Source organism: Macaca thibetana, chromosome 2 (genome assembly GCF_024542745.1).
Source record: "Macaca thibetana thibetana isolate TM-01 chromosome 2, ASM2454274v1, whole genome shotgun sequence".
Taxonomy (NCBI): Eukaryota; Metazoa; Chordata; class Mammalia; order Primates; family Cercopithecidae; genus Macaca; species Macaca thibetana.
This window is the reverse complement of record NC_065579.1, coordinates 176,117,278-176,136,612: the sequence shown is the minus strand read 5'-3', so window position 1 is coordinate 176,136,612 and position 19,335 is coordinate 176,117,278. Positions and strand designations below refer to the sequence as shown.

Sequence of the window (19,335 nt, the reverse complement as noted above, 5' to 3'; positions counted from 1 at the left end):
ATTGTACCCCAGGAGGACAGGCACCCTGGTTTGAAGGCCTCTGATGCCTACACAGGAAGGTTAATAAAATGAAAGATGAAATAAAACCAAGGAGACAGAAGGAAATTTGCTTAATAAAGGATCACTATATAATGCAGCATCAGATTTAGCTCAGAGTGTTCTAGTCTTACTCTATACACATATCACTTTAAACCCCTTTGTGTCTTCTCTCCTTTCCCTCATTCTAGAAAAAATGATTTCAGTTTAGCAGCTACTGAGAAGAAGCTTTTGGATTTGTTCTGTCTGAGGAGAGGATCTTCTAGGAGTCTGAGTCCTGATGGGATCAAGCGAAGATATCCCAATTCCTGGGAGAGTCTCTCACCGGTATTCCTCATCTTTGTCCTTTCCCATAAAGTATTATGAAGATTGAGAAACAGTAGATGTGAGTCTTGGTAATAGGTGTGTTTTTTCTCCTTCAATTAGGGCTTTTTCCTTCCTGGGTCACACAAAGAAAACGTATTTCTATACTCCCTCTTCTCAGTGTCAGAAACTCTACTGTAATTGTGTGACGAAGAAAGTGGAGGTCTGGGAGGAGGGAAAGGCTGGATTTTGAGTGGTCTCAGGGGGACTAAGAGGGTCTTTGAAGAGGACATAGTAGCCAAAGGATTAAAAACTAGAACTGGTTGAGGAAAAGTAAAGACACCTAACTTATTCTGTGGCATTAGAGTTTTATAAGTGGAATGATAAAAACTCATCTGACTTGAGTCACAAACACTCGGTTGGTTGCCTTATAAGAGTGGTTTCCCTAGAGCCTGGAGGCCTGTATATTTGATGGATTAACTAGAATAAAGAACTAGGTATGATATGAAAAGACTACTTACCCAAGGGATGACATAATTAATAAGCATATTTAAAAGTATTTAATTGAGGGGGTAAAGAGTATGATACCAATTGAAGCCATAACTGTCATTTTATACCTATTAAATTAGCAAAAGACAAAAAATAATGTTAGTGCCCCATGCTGTGAAGGGATGAGGCCAGGTGCAATGGCTCACACCTGTAATCCCAGCACTTTGGGAGGCAAAGGCGGGCGGATCACTTGAGGTCAGGAGTTCGAGACCAGTCTGGCCAACATGGCAAAACCCCATTTCTACTAAAAATATAAAAATTAGCCAGGCGTGGTGGCGGGAGCCTGTAATTTCAACTACTCAGGAGGCTGAGGCAGGAGAATCACTTGAACCTGGGAGGCAGAGGTTGCAGTGAGCCAAGATTGTGCCACTGCATTCCAGCTTCAGCCTGGGCGAAAGAGTGAGACTCTGTCTTGGGAAAAAAAAAAAGGATATGATGAAATGCAAATATTTCTATTTTGCAGGTGGGAGTATACATATTGGTAAACTCCTCTAGAAATTCATCTCAAGAACTATAAAGATATTTCATGTGCGTTACTCAATTATTCAATTCCAGAAAAATCATAATTTTCTTGGTAAAGGAAAAAATGACATGTGTGAAAACATTTATTGCTGTTACTTATCTTAGTGGAAACTTGAAAATGAATGTTCAGAAACAAAGGAGATAATTCTTGTCCTTTAATTCAAATTAATAATATGGAGTGATTAAAAATAGCATTATGGTGTCTGTGAAGCAATGTGAGAAATGCTTAAGTGAAGAAAATACAAAACAGTTTCTATGCTATGATTTTAAACATGAAAATATCATGTAGTTTCATGAATAACGATTAGACGTGAACTTGGAAAAACAAAAGCCTTGAGGTTCTAGGTATTTTTTTCCACATAAAAATCCATTATTGTTATTGTTATTTGTATCATAAATTATCTAGACCAAATTGGACTTGCCATTTAGAATCCTTTCAAATAAGAATCTGGTCAAAGCTCTCCACCTTATCATTCCATTCTTCTTGTAGTTCTAGAAGCATGGCCTCTTGATAACATGGATGTTTTTCTGAGTCAAGCTTTATTGTGAACCAGTGCACACTGAAGCTCAGTTAACTGTTCCAAATAATGTAAGCAACATTTTAAAAACCTTTTGTAGGCTTTTTGTTTTTCTTTAGAAAAATACAAAATGAACCAACAATGTTCTATTAGGCTACATACATGGATGCAAATTCAAGGAATAAGGTAAAGTAGTGGGAAAATCAGTTGGTCCAATTTTTCATCATGAAGAAAACCTTTATAATTCTTGATCCAATGTTTATTTCCAGACCCTGGATGTTTTTGAAATGTCTTAGAGAAAATGTGGTACATAAGATGTAGTGAATCTTAAGGCTTTGATTGAACTCCTAACTTCTGAACTCTGGAAATACATACCTGACTTTATCAATAGCCTATCTCTTGTAAAAGAAAAAATCTAGGCAGATGAACATTTCTGTGGAAAAGCCAGCGAGAGAGAATGCTTCACTTGTAACACTACAGTTCCCACATCTCACTTGGACCTCTGTCAGACCAAAAGCTCAGTGAGGAGGCCTCAGTTGCCTCATCTGTGAAATGAAGGAAATTAGACTAGATTAGCAGCTAGTCTGTAGACATTTTTTAAAAACAGTCCACATGGTATATTAACTTGGAAAAATTCAAAGAAAAGCCTGGATTTCTTGCTTCTTTTGAAAAAACTCAGAAAATCTGGCCACATAAGGCTCAAGTTATAACAAGAGAAGGCTGCGGGCACGGTGGCTCATGCCTATAATCCCAGAACTTTTGGAGGCCAAAGCTTGAGGATCATTTGAGGCCAGGAGTTTGAGTCCAGCCTGGGCAAATAGAGAGACCCAATCTCTACCAAAAACAAACAAACAAACAAACAAAAAAACAAACAAAAAAAAACATTAGCCAGGTGTAGTGGCACACGCCTGTTGTCCCAGCTACTTGGGAGGTTGAGGTGGGAGGACCACTTGAGCACAGGTGTTTGAGGTTATAGTGAACTATGATTGCACCACTGCACGCCAGCCAGGGCAACAGAACAAGACCTTGTTTCAGGAAAAAAAAAAAAAAAAAAAGTTAAAAATTAAAAAACAAACAAAAACAAGAGAAGGCTGAACCTGACCAGCCATTTTCCCTCAGAGGAGCATATACCTTGTAGTTGTAGTCTCTGCCACTGTCTTCTGTCTAGCTTGTGGTAGCATTGGATTTGCCATGCTTGAGAATCTACTGGCTTTTACATTAGGTTCAGGGTAATGTTTAACAAGTGACTCTTTAGGAAAAAAAGCCCCAGTTTATAGTGTTTTATTTCCATGGTGTAAATATTTCCACCATGGCTGATTTCAGGCTACCAACAACATGCATGGCAGAGATGTGCCTAGCACATAGGAGAGGAGAGGAGAGGAGAGGAGAGGAGAGGAGAGGATAGGATAGAATAAATGGTACAGTATGGTATATTGTTGTATTTCTACCATAGTTAAAATAGACCTAAATAAAATAACTTCAAGAGCAACAGATGATAATAAAATGTGGAGAAATCATTAGGAAGTGGTGAGTTTTAAGTATTTGCTACCTTTATCTTAGAAATTATTTAATTTAATTGCAGGCTTATATAATTTAATTTTAAATAATGTGTGCTTTTAACAGCCAGCTGATAAATTTCCTGAAAACGATTGGCTGTTGCAAGCCAGTTTGAGCAGACTCCAGCACTCTGCTGATTATTTTCAAGGCCAGAGTCAATACGTTGCTCTCATAGTATTTTTAGCCCCCAACCCAGCACTCGCACGTAAATGTCACTCAATATAATTGTTGAAAGAATGAATAAATATTCAATGAGTCTATTTGCTTAATCTTCTTTGCATTATCCAGGAGCAAAATTTCTTCTCTAGGTAAAAGGGGAACATTTTCCACCTGCCAAACTTACTTTATTCACACCTCTCCCTACTTTGGTTTTGGGAAACAAAAGGTATCTTTGAATAAACACTTTTTAAAGTCTTTAGATTTCGAAAGAAGGGAATCTCTGGATTAAAAATTAAGGTTATACTCTGAATGAAAACAACTAAAAACAAAACATTTAAGAGCCTTGTTGCATAAAAACTGGCCCCAAACAATGCATATATAAATTCCCCCTTATAATTTTCAAAGATCATGTCTTTCTTTCATGTTCACTCTACTAGTTCTCTTGCATTATAGAAGAGTGGATTATTCATTCATTCATTCATTACTTAATTATTGGCTGATAATCAGGTTGGATGTTGGGCAAAGAACCTCACAGTATCTATTCACTAAGGTAGGAAGACTCCTGGCCCCTTATTCTGAAAAATGACTGTATACAGTAATTACTGTATTTTGGTCTAATGCCCTAAAATCTGCATGACAGAGTGCTTGAGTGACAGCTCACAAATTGGCTGGCTGTATTACCCTGCTCGCTCAGGGGAAATGCCTGGGTTTCATTCTAAGTGGCTACTTCTGGACCAGGTGATGGTTTATGCAATCCCCAGTGCCCTAGAGGGTTTTTCTTTGAAGAACAAAAGAAGCAGACATAAATTTTAATGAATCCCATTCTGGCTTGTGACTCAAAGGAGCACTTCATTTAGGATATAGAGAAGTGACAACAAATATGATTGGCCCCACATGGCCGAAATCCTGGCGTTTCCTATGTGGGAAGTCTGCTTTTGCGTAGGCTCTAAAATTCTTCTTTTCCTTTACATAGGATCTAAAAATGAGGCATTTAACATCAGAAAAATTTCTACCTCACCACAAAGAACCAAAGTTCCTCCCTTGTTCTTTAAATGTCACCTAAAAAATACACATGGTAGATTTTTTTCTGTAGCAACTCTGCCACTGATAGTGGGCTGGTGTGATGAATTAGCTACTATAATCATCTCTCCTCCTCATCTAAACATCCACCAGACTGTACAAGTCTACTCTTTGGGTGAGAGATAATATTTTAAGCATTTAAGTCCATTAATTTTTAAAATTAGATAAAACATACTATAAAATGTAATAAGCTACCTGAAAAAAAAATAGAGTCTGGTGGTATACTCTTACATTTCCCAAATATTTCCTTAGCTAACTGCTATGAAGAAGACTGGGAAAGTGGTTAAATGGAACAAGACTTTCGTATCATCTCAGGTCTGGTCTGGGAGCAGAAGCATGGAAGGAAAGTGTGAGAGGTAGTCCCTGATTTTTAATTGCAGAGCAGGAATCAGTAATCAAGCAACACACCTCTTTTGGTTTTGGTCATTAAACCTGAGACTTCAGAAGATATTTATTAAAATTTTATGTTCTCTTTCCTGATCTTCCAGTGAGTGCATAATACATATTCAGGATGTGAGGACAATCTAACTTAAACATCTGTCACCCCATTGGCTGCCAGGATTGACCAGATGATACTCTTATCTTCATTCCGCAATTTCTCCTGTTGGGTCTTTTTGGAAATACGGTGCTTGGTGAAAAGGGAAGACTTTCTCAAAGACGTTATTTGATTATTAAAGGTATATGGGTAGTAGGGGGACAAATCATTGCAGTATGCCTGGGGCTGAAGGGATTCCTGGCATTTTTAGTACTAAAACCTATAAAGCCCTAGGCAAGTTGGTATACAAACAGGTCACTCTCACAGATAGCTATCTCCCTTACTAGCACATCCAAACACGCTCCTGATTATTGATGGGAAGATAATAGTGATCGTGTGTTGATATTCAGGATTTGTCAAACGTATGAAAATTATTGTTGAAAGATAAATGGCTTTAATGCCTTTTGATACTATTTCATCAATCCATGAAACTATATACCCTACAAATACTTGACATTAAATGAAGTTGGTGCTTAGACTAATTTCTACTCAAAATACATTTGAGGAAACATTAAACAAGTATTTAATGTATCAGTAATAAATGTATTACTAATTGAGGAAATACATTCCCTGAAAGAGGATCCTTATATGAACCCTTTAACCGTTTTCTTTGTAAATAAGCATAAATAAATTTACAAATGTCAGCAAATTCCAAGATCTTGCTCTTTCAGATGTCAAACAGAGGTGACTGATGATGATGCATGAATGCTATCTCCAGAGACAGACATGGTTACAAAGATGTGCTACCATTAAAGATATGTTTCTAGGTTTCCTGTCGGTCTGAGGCAACTGGTGAGAGAAACTGGGCAGTAACTCCATGGACTGCACTATGAGCATCTTACCAGATTTGTTTCATTGAAGAGGAGCACCGCTGGTGTGTCATCCTGATGTGAGAAGCAGCACAAACATTTGGTATCAATGTGATCCAGATGTAGGTGAAGGAGACCAACTGGAAAGCCAGGATCATCTCTTCCAAAAAAAGACAAAAAGGATGCAGGTGGATACAGCCAATACTGTGATCACGATTTCTTCTTCATGTGTCTTAAAAAAAAATAAACAGCACGCCAGGGAAAATGTATTAGGGGGCGAAAAAAGACATTGTCTTCAATGCTGTACTTTGTTTCAGTAGATTAAATTGATTCACATCACTTACAGGCAGATATCTATCTGAATCTTCAGCAATATGAGGAAAACAAAGCAGATTTTAAAAATGTTCAGTTTACATCCTTTGGTCCCCTGTTCCAGGGAAGGTTTTTAGTGTGATGCTCAATCCATACTCAATAAACCCTCAGCTGCAGTCCTAGGCAAACAAAGAAGTGAGGTTAAGCATTAATCCTCTTACTCCAATGCAATATCATTGAAATATACTTAGTGACTCAGCAAAATAATATGCTTATTGAGAAAAAAAAGATGATTAATTTAATCTTAATTACACATTTGAAGACCTTTTCCATTATCCTATGGTTCCTTTTAATCCAGAAAGGAATCTTTTCCTCACCAAATGCATACAGACTGCCTCAGCACAAACACAAAATATAATTATCTTTTTAAAGATAAATAATCGTATTTTAAGATGACGGTTTATTCATTGATAACAAAAGTGGTTTAAGTTAAGGTTTATTTAATAGCAAGCAACCCAGTTAATAAAAATGAACTTAATCCTGGTCAGTGTGCAAAGCACACACTGTCACCGTTAAATTACAGCCACATACTCTCCTAAAGGTGCTTTGTATACTTAGAGAAAATATTTAGGAAAATATTTCTACTTCACATATGCGAAGTACCAATGAATGGTCATGTTGTTGAAATTAATCTTCTTCAACTGGAATACCACAAGGTGAGCAACGCAGCAACAGCTGCCCTTTTTACTAGGACTTAGAAAGAAAGCCATTTTCTTACCAGAAATATAGTGTTGTGAGAGAAATTATTAAATTTCCGCAAATTGATCTGTGTCCTTGATACTTTGTATTCTGTGTAACTGCTTAATCATATTTATTTCTTTTGGTTTGGGTTATGTCTTCTTTTAGTCCATGCATTAAAACCTTCTCCTATATTTCTTGAGCTATCTTTCCTCTTTAAAATATATTTTTAATATAAAATATTACAAATATACAGAATGATGTAATAAATCCTTGCTTCTCTTCTTAGGCTGGATTTAGTGTTTATAATTATATGCAATTATACTATTACTGTATATGTATGTATCTATAAATAATGTATAAATTTTTGCATGTTTTAAAACTTTATGTAAATGGTGTCATATTCTACTTTTACTACTAAAAGCTACTTTTTCTTTCAACATTATGCTTAGGGATTTATTATGTTGATAAATGTGCCTCTAGTCAATTCATTTTAACTGCTATATGGTATTTCAGTATGGATACATAACATTGCATTTATTCGTATTTTTGTTGATGGGCATTGTTTCTTATGTTTCTATTACAAACAATCCTGCAATAAATTTCTATAAATATTTTCTTGTACACACGTGTAAGTGTTTCTTTAGGTAAATACCTAGAAGTAAAATGGCTAAGCTGAATAATTTTCACACCTTCAAATTTACTGGGCACAATCATATTGCTCATCAACGTGCTTGTAGCAATTTACTTCTCCACTAGCAGTAAATGAGAGATCTTATTTCTTAAAATATTTTTTAACATTGGTATTATCAGACTTTTAAATGTTGCCTAATTCAATGGGTATTGTAATTTTAATTTCTGTAATGTTTAGAAACGTTGAAGCATTTTCTTTGGTATTTTTGAGCCAGTAAGCCTTCTTTGAAGAGCCAATGGAAGAAATGTAAGAAAAGTTGCTCATCTTAAACTTTTGCTTTTGTCACTTTGCTTGTTGGAAGACTGCACTGTGGTCAAAGTTTGTTTGAGTATGTTCCACCTCAGTGCTCTTATGAGATCCAGGGCACCAACCTCTTAGTCCTAGCACTCTCTATTACCTGGTCCCCTCTTCACTTAGTAAAAGCAATATCTACGCTAACATTTCCCAAAGTACTTGGCTACACTGAAGATGTTTTGTGAGAAACTGTTCTGTACTAAATGAGTTTGGGAAACATTACACATTTTATTACTCTGTTAGGGGTCACGCTCTTACCCCAGGGCCTTTGGACTGGTTGTCACCCTTGCCTGACATATTGTTCATCTGGATATCTATATGGCTAACTCCTTTAACAAATGCAAATGTCTGAGAAAATATCATCTATTGAGTGAAGTATACCCTGACCACTCTTTTTTAAAAATGCCATATTCTTTATTTCCTCCTACAACCTGCATTAGCAATCTGCCTTTCATCCTGTTTAGCAGGTCTTATATAATTTATGTTTTGTTTATTGTTCATAATCTGTCTAATCCTGCTAGAATGTAAGCTCTGCAAGGAAGTGATCTTTGTTTTGTTCCGTGAGGCCTCCCAAACACTTATAACTATCTTTGAAGTATAGCTGGTATTAGTAAATATTTCTTAAATAATGAATAACTATTAACACAATCAAGGCTTCAGTTGAAAAAAAGAAAAAAAAGGCCTGTTTAGTTCTGCTGAACTCTGTGTCTCTCAAACTTATTTGATCTCAGATCCCATTTTAAAACAAAACCAAACCAAACCAAACCACGACACTTACATTCTTCCAAAATAGTACTCCTCCATGACAGCCAGTTTGGGAGATTCTCATTTACAGGTAAATCAGTGCTTTGCACATTCTCCTTACCAAAACTCTGTGTCCTATCATCTTGAGACAACCTTTGATGACTGCTAAACTTTTACGTTCACAATGAAATATTGGTAGCTGATAAAGGATAAGCAAGATTTAAGAGGAGACTTCATGAAGGGGTCTTTGATCTGAAGGAATGAAGCCCTAGAGTAGAAGTTATTCTCTTTACAGGACTCACTGGAGCTCTTTGGGGCACGTATTTTCCGGAAATATCTGTCAGATCATATACGTCCTCACTGTCACTTAAATTATGTTAGGATGCCCTAGTGTCTCCTTCTGCACTGCAGGGATGAATCATGATGAGAATCTGTCTGACCTCTTTATTGAATAATTTTGCTAGACTATCTATATCACTATAAACATTAAGGAAGAAATAAAAAGTTTGTTTTTGATGATGAATTTCAAGTGGGAAATGGTCTGCATAAAAATAAAAATAAGGCAATAGCTTAGACTAGAGAGAGTTGGCTTATAGAAAGTCCAAGGGTTTTAGTTCAATTACAAGAAGGCATCTGTCTCTGTTGATGCTGAGTTAGCTCCTTAACCTTATTCCTTTAGAGCTTTTCTTTGCAAGCTCAGTAAGCTTCTTAAGGAAAAAAAAAAAAAAAAAAAAAAAAAAAAGCAGAAAAGCACATCTGTCAAAACTAGAGAGTGGTAAGTAACTGCCAGGAAACAAAATGAATCACAGGGTCACTGGAGAATTTCGTAACAGTTTAAGCTCTCCCTTGCATAAATTGCCTCCTGTTCACTCTTCATCCACTCTGATGATGTCAGTCGGCCAGTTTTTATTTGTTTGGCAGGGACATAAAGAGAGAATTTGGAAATGATGGCTGTGTCGCCAATCTTGGGATATGTAGCAATTGTTTTGCCTACAAAGAGAAAACAAAAGAAAAGCTAAAGTCTTATTTAGACTGGATCTGACAACAACAACAAATTCCAGGCTTCCAGAAATTTCCCAATGTGTCGGCAGGATGTTATCTAGGCAAAATATCTTGAGTTGCAAATTGTAGAGTCATAGAATCTTGATAGGGAAAGACTTTTTGAAATCATTTAGACTACACTTAATGCCTCTCCTGCTCTCTTTTATGCTGAGGAAGCTAGGACTAGAGAGGTTAAGTGATCATAATTTAGTTTTCTTATTTATAGTCATGTGCTGCATAACGACGTTTTGGTGAGTGATGGACCACATATATGACTGTGGTTATCCAATAAGTTAAGGTTAATTTACTCTTGAAGAAAGAAAAATATTTCGTATAAATTTAGTGTAGCCTAACTGTACATTTGAGAGTAGTGTACACTCATGCCCTGGGCTTTCACATTCACTCACCGAGAACAACTCTCAGTCCTGTGAACTCCTTTCATGGTAAGTGCCTGATACAGTTAATATTTTATGCTGCATTTTAGCTGAACCTTTTCTATTTTGTCTATGTTTACATATTTTTAGATACACAAGTATGTACCATTGTATTACAATTGCCTACAGTATTTGGTATAATAACGTGCTGTACAGGTTTATAGCCACACTCTATAGCATAGGTGTGCAGTAGGCTAGACCATAGAGGTTTGTGTAAGTATACTCTACAGTTGTTTGCACAATGAGGAAATCACCTAACAACGCATTTCTCTGAGTTTGTCCCCGTCATCAAATTGCGCATAACTGTGTTTTGCTTTGATGCATTGGAAATATAACTGGCCATGCCTAGAGCAGCCAGTAGGGGGCATTTGCTATCCTTTCAAAAAACCTTGCTCTCGCTCAGAAATCCTGTTTTCTCTCCGATTTCCAGAATTACCAGACAACCAGTAGATCATCGTTTCTCCATACCCAGTAGACCATCGTTCGCCCCACGACCCTTGTTTCATTCTCTTATCACATCCTTCCTGGCATCCAAAATCAGCTGATAGGAGTGAGGACACTGAAGAATCTCCTGTTTTACAGGCCCGCGGATGACACTAAAGCAAACCTGTCTACATCATCGTGTAATAGCGCAAAATCACCACTAGATGGAAGCATAGGATACAAATTCTCATCCAAATTACAGTATTGTCTCGAATTTGCCTCCGTATGGCAGGAAAACCTTGTGTGGTACTGATAAATGCAAATTATTCAGCATTTGTAGTGAATAATTTTCACTTACCAATATTGGCAGAATGAACTGAAAAGATTAATGATATAATATCAAATGATTCAGAAAAAACAACCACACACCCCATTATTGAGGAAAATGCAACTATTTACCTTGAATAATTGACTAATGAGGTTTATTGGTTTCTCCGATTGAACACAAATTTATTTTTAAGATTTCACTTTTTACCTACACCTAAGAACAGCATTTTGTTTGTGGGAACGCTAAGGGACAGAGGTGAACATTGTAGAACAATAAGCTTTCTATTAGAATGAAGTACCTGTTATGAGTAAAGTTTCTAAAGGACACTGAATAAAGCACTAGGGTACGTGGCTCTGGGACTGGATGTGGTATTTACTGTATGATTTTTAAAAAGCTTCTTAAACTTCCTGGACTTCCATTTCCTTTTCTGTATTCATTAAGCACATGTACGTAGGTGACTTTTGAGATCCCCGAGGAAGCAATAAAACACAGTGGTTAAGAAGAGACAACAGTGATCATCTTTATTGGGATATTTGGTGTCAGATTTTGTGGGTACAAACATCTACTTTTCCATTTACTAGTTGTCTGAACTTTGAAAATGACCTAAGATTTTTTTGTTGAGTCAGTTACTTTATATATAGTTAAGAGGAATAATGCTAGGACTGATCTTTTAAGATTAAAGTCGGAATTTATGAGACTGTATATTTAGCACAAGGTTTGGTACATTGAAAATACCATAATTGACAAAATGAATATCAGTTATCATCTCACTCATCTCTATTAATGTAGTATGATCTTCCAATGTTATGAGTTTCATTAAGATTACCAATAAGGTCCCTGTTTTCCAGGATTGAAATTTTGAGTCATCTTTAATTGCTCCCTTTCAAAATCTTTTCTTTGTTTTTTGCTTCACAACTTCTTTTGCATTTTCCTGCCCTTTGTATTTCCATTGCCACTAGACCTCTTAGTCTCTAATATTAATATATCTCCCTGGGCTCCAGTGCTGCCACTGCTATGCATGCACCTAATTTCTGGGCCCTGGTACCATTGAGAAATGTGCCCATCCCCTGGATGCCCAGTCTCAGATGAGACTCCATCTGTGGGAGAAATGGAGAGCAGAAGGACCCAAGCAACTATCGCTTCTGCCATGGAAACCCACAAATTTTGCCATCAAGTGCCCCCATAGTATTTGCTGACACTGACCTCAGCTGATGCAGCTGCCAGAAGTCCACACCAATGCACCTTCTTAGAGTAGAAGCTGCTGCACCCCATCTGACCAGCATCCTTGTGCCCACCTGTGGTGAATATCTCTCCCAACTGAGGCCTATCTGTAAGGTCTGGAAGAGGTATCTCCTCCTTCAAATACACAGACATCAAAGCAAGACTACAAAGGACTGGAAAAATCAAGAAAACATGATACCACTAAAGGAACACAAAAACATCTACTAATGAATCCCTAAGAAATGAAGATCTACAAACTTCCTGACAAGGAATTAAAAATAATTGTTTTAAAGAAGCTCAGTAAGCTACAAAATAACAAATTGGTAGCTCATGAAATCAGGAAAATAATATATTAAAAAATGAGAAGTTGAACAAAGAGATGAAAATCTTCAAAAAGAACCAAAGAGCAGTTCTGGAGCTAAAGAATACAGTGAGTGGAATGAAAAATGCAAAAGAGAGTTTCAACAACAGAGAGTTAAGCAGAAGAATCTGCAAATTCAAAGAGAGATCATTTAAAATTATCCAGTCAAAGAAGAAAAGAGAAAAACAATGAAAAAAGGTGAAGAAAGCCTATGGGATTTATGGAATACCATCCAGTAAACCAATAAATGCATTATGGAATTTTAAGGAAAACAGAGAGAAAAAGGGAGCAGAAATCTAATTTAAAAAATAATGACTAAAACCTTCCTAATTTAGGGAAGATTTGGAAATTGTGAATCCAAATTCAAGAATTCCAAATGTTTCCAAGTAGGTTCAACTTAAAAGAAAACATAGTGAGATACACTGTAATAAAATTGTCAAAAGTTAAGGACAAAGAGGCTTTTAAGGGAAGTAACTTAGCCTATGTAAAGAAAACCCTGTGATATCACTAGTGGATTTCTCAGCAGAAACCTTGCAGGCCTGGAGAGAGTGAAATGACATATTCATGGTACTGAAAGAAAAAAAAACATACTGGCAACCAGAAATACCATTCCCAGAAAAATTATTCTGTAAAAATGAAGGAGAGATAAAATCTTTCCTTGAGAAAAAAGTGAGAGAATGTATCACCATTACACCTGCCGTATAAGAAATACTAACGGGCATTCTTAATTAAAATGAAAACACATACATACAACCAATGAAGACTAAATCTGAAAATTATAAAGCACTGATGAAGGAAATTAAAGAAGACACAGAAAAATGAAAAGACATCCTATGACCTTGGATGGGAAGAATTTATATTGTTAAAATGTCCATATTTTCCAAAGGATGCTACAGATTCAATGCAATCCCTAACGAAATCTCAGTGGCATTCTTTACAGAAATAGAAAAACATTTTAAAATTCATATGAATCTACCAAAGGCCCCAAAGCTATCCTGAGCAAGAACAAAGCTGGAGGCATCATACTTTCTGATTTCAAAATATGCTACAAAGTTGTAAGACAGTATATTACTGACATAAAACAGACATATACACCAACGGAACAGAACAGAGAGCCAGAAACAGATCCACACATATATGATTAACTGATCTTCCACAGGGTGACACAAACACATAATGGGGAATGAACGGTCTGTTCAATGAGTAGTGTTGGAAAAACTGGATATCCACACACAGAAGAATGAAATTAGACCCTTATCACACATCATACACAAAATAAACTCAAAATGGATTTCATATTTAAACATAAGACCCCAAACCATAAAGCTCTTAGAAGAAAATGTAGGGGAAAATCTTGACATTGGTCTTGGCAAATATTTTTGTATATGACCCCAAAGGCAAAGGCAACAAAAGCAAAAATGGGCAAGTGGCATTGCATCAAACTGAAAACCTCTGTACAGTGAAGAAAGCAATCAACAGAGGAAAAAGGCAACCTACTGAATGGGAGGAAATATTTTCAAACCATATATATGACAAGGTTGGAGGTTAATGTCCAAAATATGTAGGGAACTCACACAACTCAGTAACAACAGAACAAATAAGCCAGTCAACAGTCGATTATCCTCAATCAAATTGGGAATTCCCCTGCCAACCCAAATAACTCAATTTAAAAAATGGGCCAAGGATTTGAATAGATATTTCTCAAAAGAAGCCAAACAAATAGCCAACAGGTATATAAAACAATGCTCAACATCATAATCAGGAAAACGCAAATTAAACCTGAAATGAGATATTACCTCATACCTGTTAGAATAGCCACCCGGTGGCCATTGTGTCATCTGGGTGGTAGTTTCTCTCTTCATTCAGTTCTGAAGGTTTAACATCCAATCCATGCACACACAGATTGGGGGTGATCCAGGAGTTCATAAACAACTTAATGGAGTTGCTTTCCCAGTCTCTTCTCTCTCTAAGATCGCCCTCTAATTTCCCAGTTTTCTGGACTCCTCTTTTCTTTCCTGTGACAAGAAAACTGGGACTTTTATTACTCGATGTGCATCTTTATTTGGGGCCAAATGGCTCAAGGTAACAGGTGTTATCATCTTTTATGGCAGAAAAATAACACTTCTTTAGTATTGTCTAAAGTTAAACTTTGTGCAGTGATATACTAAGGGCTGGATTGTGGAATTGATCTCTCTTATATGGTGGCAATAAGGAGGATTCATTATTCATGGGAAATTTAAAAAGAATAATAAAATTGATCAAAAGTAGTACTGATTTTTATTATCATCAATTTCCAGCAATTTAAAAAGTCAGTAATAAAATATCCTTCCCCAGAAAAGTATTTTGTTAGTTTAAGTGTCAAAACCTTGCTACACTTCCTATTGAGTATTGCTCATATGTATTGTGTTTTAATTTTGAATGTTTTATTGCATAAACATAGTAAACATTAAATCTATTTAGAAGTTTATTCAGAGAACTCCCAGCTTTTGCATTTGCTCTAGTCCCATGGGAATTCAGCTATATGAACTCCTTTGAAGAGTAAATCCATAACAGTTTGGAATTATTTTGGTTGCATTTTTCTGTCTCCAATACCATTGGTATTACATATTCCTACATTTTAGGTGTTAGAATAAAAATAATGATAGCACATTGATGATAGAGGTAAATAGAATTCAAGTTACTTTGATTTTGTCATTGTATAACCAGAAATGTTATTTGCATTTAAAATTTACAACTGCAAACTAGAATGAAAATTGCAAGGTGTAATGTTTTTGTTTGGAAAGTGTATATTTTAATTCTTCAATCAACTGTAAGTGAAACTATTGATGAACCTAGTTATGGCATCTATTGCATATGAATATATAAAGAAGATACATTTTCGGTAAATCATTGACAAATTTGCAAAAGTGAGACATGAAAACAGAAATTAATATTAATCATCACTGTGACAAATCAAAATGTAAATGTATTCGTTTTCTGTAAAAAATATATAATTAAAGGAATTAATATGTTGCTTTTTCATTATACTGCAATTTAAAAATTTACTAGCACAATATGAAGTCCAATAAATGAAAAATTTCATTGTTTGCATTCTTTTCCTGATCATTATTTTATTTTGTGATTATTACTGAGGATATTTTTGTGATATAGAGGAGATGTTAAGAAATCATCAACTGTATCTGTCAAAGAAGCTAGTTACGCTACTGACTCTGTTTACCCCATGAAACAGTAATTACTCTCTCTTAGGTAAAAAACTCAGGGAAATGAGGGCATATGTCCACTGAAAGACAAATTCATACTTGTGTTATTCAAAATAACCAAATACTGGAAACAACCCAAATGCCTATCCTCAGGAGGATGGATAAACTGTGGTGTTTTCACAAAATGGACTACTGCCTGATAGTAAATCCATTAAACTGACGGTACCCAATGCCATGGATAAATCTCAAAAACATTGTGGAGTCTAATAAGCCAGCCACAAACACCTACTGTAACGTTCCATTTACAAAAACAGGCAACACTGCTATGACAACAAAATCTATATTTACAAATGATTTTCTATAAAATAGCTTGATTTCCTCTCGGTCGACCTTATCCTCTTATGAATATATTCAGTTCATAGCATTGTTTTCTTCTAGATATAGCTAAAAATAAAAAAAAAAAAATCAAAGAATGAATCTGGTTTCCATTGGCCTCTGAGTAGATGAATGGCTACATGATTCCTCTTATAGAGCAGCCTGATCCACCCATATGCCCCGTAAGATATATTCCTTAAAATATTCTTATGACCATCCCATATACGTTTTGCTCTCTTAATCCATCCATTCTTCCGTCCTTGATAGTTTGCATTTACATAAACTTCCACCTTCCTCCTCTGCTGCTTCTTCTATTCTCTTCCTTCCCTCCTTCCTCCTTAATTTCTCAAATATTAATCATTTGTATTTCAGGACTTTTTGACCATTCAGATGGGCATGGCTCTATTCTTGTATTATTCAAGTTTTTTTTGTTTGTTTGTTTTGTTTTGTTTTGTTTTGTTTTTTTGGTCCTCACATTCATATTTATCTTCTTCAGGGCATTCCAGAAAGGCATACTATACTTTGCACAACTCTAAAATTATCTGAAAAATATTATTTTTTCAGACTCTTCTGATGCCTAGGACTTCACGTCCTCTCTGTCCTCTAGAGACTTCAAATTAAGACTGATTAAAACCTGAAATGAAGATTGACTTTTATTTATTCAGGACATGAATAATCATTTTTCCTGGTAATTTATGTATTTTATTTTTTCTGATTACTAAGAATTATATATTTGCCTAGCTTATTAGTGAATCCAATAAAAAGGCCTAAAATAATTTAGTTGACCTGATAAAATGATGGCTTCCTTTCCTTTCCTTCTCCTTTCCTCCCGTATATTGAGTAAAATGTTTCATTGAAAAGAACAACTTGATACATTGTTCCAGCTATGTCTTACTATCTAGCAAGATACATCCACATTTAGAGCTTAAAAGACAAATTACTTTTGTATCTCATATTAAACCCGGGGGGCGGGTTGACATGAGCTGAGATCCGGCCACTGCACTCCAGCCCGGGCGACAGAGCCAGACTCCGTCTCAAAAAAAAAAAAAAAAAAAAAAAAAAAAAAGACAATTACTTTTGTATCTCATATTTTTCTGGGTTGACATAGCTGTGTAGCATGCTGTTGAAGTCAGGCTTTTCCTGGAGTTACAGTCATCTTAGGGGGATCCTGCTGTGGAGGTCAAGATGACTCACTCACATGGCTGGCAGTTCAAGGTAGCTATTATCTAGTAGCTCAACTTGGGCTTAGACTAGAGTGCCTGTATGTTACCTCTTCACTTATCCTGAGTTTCTCAAAGTATGCAAGTTTGATTCTAAGTGTTAGCATCAAGAGACTCAAGCAGAAGTGTAAGACCTCAATGTGGAAATCCCACCAAATAACTTTTGCTGCATTCCACTGGTAAAGCAAGTCATTAAGCTCAGACTAAATTTAAGGGGAAGGGATTTAAACTTCCCCTTTTAATGGGGGAGTGAGAAGGCCACGTTGCTGAGGGGCATGTAAGATAGAACATATTGTTGCAGTCATATCTGGAAAATAAAATCTCTCATGCCTACTATTTTTAAAAATGAAGACCTAGTGAGTTGCTTTATGACGATTAAACAGGGCTATGACTTTTCCTAGTAATTACCAGTGATAGTGAGTTGAATAGGTGTGAAACCACACAGCCTAGGACAGGGCCTGGCATATGGTAGGTGCTTAAATAAATACATGCTTGATAAAGGAAACATATAGTCTTAGTTGTTTTAAATGCATTGATGTAAGGTTTATGCATATCCTAACCTTAGAGTGGGTAAAGAATTTATTTATTTACCAGACACTTAAACATATGTCAGGCATTTGTGAAGAGTTACCCTGTGCACTGAGTACCAGTTCGTCAGTCTGGTGAGATAGAACACTCAATGTACTATAAATTCCATGCTGCTAATTTATTACTTGCAGATAGTTATTAAGGAGCCACAGAAGGGGCCACTGGCTCAGATTCATGATGAGCCAGCCTCCCAAGGCTCAGGAAAACTTCCCAGGCTGGGTGGAGTATTGGCTGTGCATGCCCTACTTGCACCACAGCTGAGAGACCCCAGAAAGAAGCCTGCCCTGGTTTTATATCCTGGGAGATTATATGAATTGCTGGGACAAAGCCTTGAAGGGTGTCCTGTTTCTAGGAGTGACTGGAACAGAACCCAGGTTGTTCCAGCAGGTTCCTCCTTATTTCAGGATGAGGCATCCCCAGTACTTCTACAGTTGTTTGTGAGACCTACAGCAAGGAAAGGGAGAGAACTAGGTTGCTTCAAAGCCATCTGGAGAACTATCTGGCAATATTTGTATTACGTTAAAATATTATCTCACTTAATCTAACATAATCCAGGTGGAGTGGGTACTAATCTTTAGATTTTGAATTATTCTTTCTTCTTAGTAAGAAAGGCTCACTCATATTTAAATATTACTTCAAGGTTTTTAAATGGTGTTCATCTGAATGATTTTATCCTTTCAACAGCTTTGGGAAGATGGAAGGGAGGCAATGTTACTTTCCTTTACAAGGGAGGCAGCCTAGAGAAGTAGAAAAATACAAGATTTCAAATCCAAAGACTTGTTGTTTTTCGTAAGTCTCAACTTAAGCTAAAAGAGACCACAATAGACTCCAGTAAAACGCTAGTGCTAAAAGACAAAAAAAAGTGTGTTTGATTCTAATTAACTGGGGACTGCTTTAATTTCTTCTGTGCAAAATGGGGATAATAATATGCATTCATCTGCATGTTGAGCTAATCAAGTGATTCAATATATGTGAAAGTATTAATTCATTACAGAATGTACTTTCAAATCACTGTATAAATATAAATTTTTATGTTTATGAGCAAGTTAAGATCTGAGTTTCCCAAAGTTACATAACCAACAAATGTTCAAGCCGATGGGAGAATCACTGTCATAAACTGCATTGTCACATTTAGCCAATGTGACCACTTTAGAATTACTTTCATTATATTAAGGTAATGTGAGATATGTCGGGAGCTCCAATACTATTAAGAAACTAAGACATTTTACATGCATAAATGTTGTTGAAAATTAAATGTAAAAATGCAATAAATTATAATCGTTTTTAATAAAGA

The 19,335-nt window shown here is 36.1% G+C and overlaps 1 protein-coding gene across 1 annotated transcript in view; it reads right to left on the bottom strand.

The window, feature by feature from the left end:
• Window positions 1-19,335, bottom strand: part of GABRR3 (gamma-aminobutyric acid type A receptor subunit rho3) — a 103,266-nt gene that overhangs the window by 48,666 nt on the left and 35,265 nt on the right. The window contains exon 4 of the mRNA XM_050782107.1: window positions 6,102-6,559. Coding sequence (XP_050638064.1) covers window positions 6,102-6,226 — 125 coding nt within the window. The 5' untranslated portion in view covers window positions 6,227-6,559. The remainder of the gene's footprint in view (window positions 1-6,101; window positions 6,560-19,335) is intronic.